This window comes from Amphimedon queenslandica, unplaced genomic scaffold (genome assembly GCF_000090795.2).
Source record: "Amphimedon queenslandica unplaced genomic scaffold, v1.1 AMPQUscaffold_12426, whole genome shotgun sequence".
NCBI lineage: Eukaryota > Metazoa > Porifera > Demospongiae > Haplosclerida > Niphatidae > Amphimedon > Amphimedon queenslandica.
The window spans coordinates 1-4,481 of record NW_003547337.1 but is presented as its reverse complement, the minus strand read 5'-3'; the positions used below and the strand labels follow the sequence as shown (position 1 = coordinate 4,481).

At 35.4% G+C, this 4,481-nt stretch overlaps 3 protein-coding genes across 3 annotated transcripts in view; all 3 read left to right on the top strand.

Annotated features, from left to right (window-relative positions):
- Positions 1-562, top strand: part of LOC109587846 (uncharacterized) — a 3,396-nt gene extending 2,834 nt beyond the window's left edge. The window contains exon 3 of the mRNA XM_020004067.1: positions 326-562. Within this exon, the coding sequence (XP_019859626.1) occupies positions 326-562 (237 nt within the window). The remainder of the gene's footprint in view (positions 1-325) is intronic.
- Positions 563-622: 60 nt separating this feature from the next.
- Positions 623-3,506, top strand: LOC109587850 (uncharacterized). Its single transcript, XM_020004071.1, has 5 exons — positions 623-1,212; positions 1,891-1,911; positions 2,037-2,099; positions 2,180-2,203; positions 2,357-3,506. Exons 1-5 carry the CDS (start codon positions 687-689, stop codon positions 3,373-3,375), a joined length of 1,653 nt encoding a protein of 550 aa, XP_019859630.1. The 5' UTR covers positions 623-686; the 3' UTR covers positions 3,376-3,506.
- Positions 3,507-3,526: 20 nt separating this feature from the next.
- Positions 3,527-4,353, top strand: LOC109587849 (archaemetzincin-2-like). Its single transcript, XM_020004069.1, has 2 exons — positions 3,527-3,995; positions 4,100-4,353. The coding sequence occupies exons 1-2, from the start codon at positions 3,535-3,537 to the stop codon at positions 4,335-4,337; spliced, it is 699 nt and encodes a 232-aa protein (XP_019859628.1). The 5' UTR covers positions 3,527-3,534; the 3' UTR covers positions 4,338-4,353.
- The last annotated feature ends 128 nt before the right edge of the window (positions 4,354-4,481 follow it).

Genomic DNA, 4,481 nt, shown 5'->3' with positions numbered 1-4,481 from the left:
ACATTTTCTGATGCATATACATGTACTTATGTTGTGTAGAAAGTTTGAGCTGGTTCCGATCAAATTTAGATTTTTTACAAATTTTTAAAGTTTCTCCAAAATTGAACGAAATGGTCTCGGGCCAAATTTTGCCAAAATTGAAAAGTTGAGAATTTACAATTTTTATTACATTTCCTGAAACATATACATGTACTTATGTTGTGTAGAAAGTTTAAGCTGATTCCGATCAAAATTGGATTTTTTATGAGCTTTTAAAAGTACATTATTATTATTATTATTATTATTATTAGGTGTCCCTGCTCCTACTTTGCCTCAGTTATTAAAGGTACTAAAGCCAATGAGATCTCGGTGGGCGGGTCTTGCCGATCAATTAGACGTGAGTAGACCAGCAGCTGGAGGAGGAGATGACCTAACGTGTCTGGGTAGCGTATTAAGAGAATGGATGGACAAGAAGGATAAAGGGAATCCTGATCTTATGTGGAGGGAAATCAAAGAAGCTGTTACTGAAATGGAAGAGAGTGATGTACTTATTGGACTTTTAGCTATAATGGAAAATCTTTAATATAAAATAATACTAATAAATATAATTTAATTTTAGCCAATAATGATGAGTATTTTTAATTTATTGTTTTAAGCTACAAGCCCCGCCCATTATCAGCCACGCCTACTTTCACAGGAGCTAGCTAATGATGGCTCGAAGCAGCGAGACTGATATCAAAGAAACTGTTCTTGTTCTGAGCAGTAAAATAGATTCCACTTATGTCCGACTGTTCAAACTGTCTCTGCTAGAGTTTGGAATAGGATCAGGAGCCGGAGACCTAACCTTCTTCCAATTGTTTGATGGACTTTTCAATCACGAGTCTTTCCGTAACAATCCTTCACGAGCAGTATCTTTTACTTGTCACGTTCTCTCTCGATTCTCCTGCGAGTCTAGTCTCTATTCTTCTCTACAGGATCATGGAAAGAGGCGGTTTAGCATGAGAGATGAGTTCCCTCGGGTCGACTGCAGACTAAGAGCTGTGGAGTTACTCTACAACTTGAAGGAATCAGCGAGACTTGATGCGATCAATGATCTGATTGAGAATCATCTAGGAGTAGCACCCGAGACCGTTAATACTATAACTGATCTCGTTATGATGATGTTTCAGAGAGAAATCGTCACTCCAGATCAACTAGCTATCATTGAGAATTACTCTAACAACTCAAACACACGTAAGTACTAGTAATGATAATAATAATAATTATTATTATTATTATTAGACGTACCATAGCTATTGCTAGTGTTAATTATTGCCAGATATTATTTGGCAAGTGATTCATAATGTTACACTTTAATGTATTCTTGTGTTTGGTGGAGCTGGTACTAGCTCAACCTGTGAACAATAATGTGACAAATATTGACTTGAAATAATGATACCCATACTGAGTAACTTAACATCATTTTAAGCTTGTTTTTATTGCCATTATTTTGTCTACTGGTTGCCACTTGTACTGATTCCTCTCGTAAACACTACCCTATTGCTCTGTCTAACTGTTTGAATGTGCTAAAAGCTCAAATTACGCTTACACGTAATTATAATAATATTTAGATATCAGTTGACAAGAATAAGTACTTGATAGTTTAGTGAGTAGTATTATTGTGTAAAATTATCATGATTATCATTATTAGTATCTGGTGATGTTGTACTGTTTTAGGAATTAGTAAACATCCTTTGCTATTGGCTGTCAGTTAGTATAGTAGAGAATGAGCTTACCTTATTTGGTAGCAACTTAATAATAACTTACCTCCTCTCCTCTCCCTCTCTGTCTCTCTCTCTCTCTCTCTCTCTCCCTCTCTCTCCCTCCCCCTCCCCCTCCCCCCTCTCTCTCTTTCTTTATGTGTTGCTGCAGTGACAAGAAATAGATGGAGAGGTATGTTAAATGCATTTAGTTTACTATTATTTATTATTATTATTATTATTGTTATTGTTATTGTTATTATTATTATTGTTATTGTTATTATTGTTATTGTTGTTGTTGTTGTTATTATTATTTAGGAAGAAAACCTCCTGACGTAATAATAAGAAAAGAAGATGAGGACATCAAGAAAGATGTTAAAAGTGAGTGTATATTTCTTTATTGTTATTGTTATTGTCATTATTATTATTGTTATTATTATTTTTATTTTTATTATTATTAGAGCATAAGAGAAAGATAATACTAGGTAAGTGTATATTACTACTTAGAGATAAAGAGCTGCAGTGTTTAGTGAAGTAATAATCTCTTCTTTTCATTGGAAAGATGTTGATTACTATTGTCATTATTGTTATTATTGTTATTATTATTGTTGTTATTATTATTGTTGTTTATTTTACAGGTTTTATTTTCGGGTTTGTTTCCGCTATTTTGCTAGTAACAGCTCTCGTTTCTTATTCAGTAACTTTCTTTATTCAGCCCCAGTCCTCCTCCACTTCACCCCGCCCACTGATACTAACTCAACCTAACTTTAAGTACTTTATAAACGTGACCAATCCCACGGAAATTGAATTAATAACTAACTTGACCACACCTCTATCAGTTCACACCTTTCCCTGTGATGAAGCTAGTACTAGTACAACAGTATTGAGTCCGTTTAGTTTGAGACCAATGAATACTTCATATGTTATATCTCAGTCTGTTAAGTACAGGGGGATTACTACTGGTATATGGTTACTGGCTGGTTCAAGATTGGTCTATGCTGTTAATGTAACAATTCAAAATGAAAGTGTTTGTCCTTATCCGGTCTTGCAACCACCAGATCCTGATGATTGTTTAAACCTCTTTTTATTCAATTCCAGTGAAGAGATAAACAAATTTTCAGATTCTAGTCCGGCAGATCATAGACTGGCCACGTTCATCGACAACTCCTCGTTTTGTTTTGAAACTTTAAACGATTTCTTATCTTCTGAGCTGATCTTTCATATCAATGACGATGGTATCTATTTCGTTGGTTACAATTATTCCAGTAACTACTGCACTACACTCTCAGTTACTGTATCAGGCAGTGCAGTGAATTACGAGGCTCCTAGTGACTCCACTCAAGTCTGCTCTGGTTTCTCTAGTACTAACAACTGTACCATTACAAGCTCATGCAGTCCATTCTGTATCACTGATGAAAGGACATGCTTGTACGTTACCAATTCATCGGTTCACATTGAAGAGGGATATATTGCCTTTGTTGATAGTCCTGGTCTGTTTTACAATTATCGTGTCTTTACCTTCTTTGCTGGAGTTGCTGTTAGTCTCCTCTTGTTTATTTGTGTTTCTTCTTGTTTGCTCTGCTGCTGCCTCTTCTGTTGCTGCTCTCTCTACGACTGCTTGAAGGAGGAGGGGCCATACGACTCTAACTGTATATGATGTCATAGTATTAGTTTATATATTTTATTTTTGAAAATGACTGAATTATGTGTGATTGTATAGACATTAGAATTTTAAAATTATTTTTAACAAAAATTTTAGAGACACGTGGTACCACGTGGGTAAGTTTATTATTTTATAACTGACCACACCTATAAGATGGCGGCTGTGACAAGAGCTGATTTTGCTCCAATTCTTCTCCACAGGAAAGAGCTAAGGAGACGAGACAGGCTAGAGCCTCCTGTACAATGGATGCTAGACATGACTGGCTCTTCTCTCTTTACTCCACTAGTACCAGGACCTGGTACTACAATACTAGACAAACAGAACTATCAAAGATGGAAAGTTATTTTTGGTTCTTACAAATTCGCTCACCCAAAAAGATCAAAAAGAAGACTCATTGTCCTTCAACCTTTAGCATATACCTCTCCAGACTATCCCATGGCTCAAGTAGAGACAGTACTGCTGGAGTCATTGGCTGGTTTCTGCTCAGTTTACTTCACTGGAATGGAAGTGGTTCTTGATCAACCTCCATTGGAGCTGTCAGGAGTGAAGAAGATTACTAAACGAGTTCATCGAACGACGCAAAGAGAACAGCTGCTAGTGGGAGACGTGACTAAGTAATAATATAATAATAATATTAATTAATTTATTATTATTAGTTTTACGGTGATTTTAATTATTCTAAATTCTTAATTATTAATTCTTTAATTTCTTTTCTTAGGTACATGAAATCTCAGTCTCAAATTAAATCATTTTGTATAGTCGGGATTACACTTGTAGATCTTTATCCAAGTCCTAATTGGAACTTTACTTTAGGCGAGGCTTCCTTCTCTGATGGACTGGCCGTTTGTAGTTTTGGACGCCATTTTAATTCTCAGCTAGACGGAGAGAGTCCAGCTGCATCTGATTTAAAGAAACAGATTAACAACATGTGGGTATTAATTAGAGTAAGTTGTTAAACCATGTATATGTATCAGAAAATGTAATAAAAATGGAGAATTCTCTACTTTTCATTTTTGGCAAAATTTGGCCCGAGACCATGTACTAAAAAATTAAAAAAAACAAGACTGAGTAGGATTCCGAACGACCAACGAAAATACAAA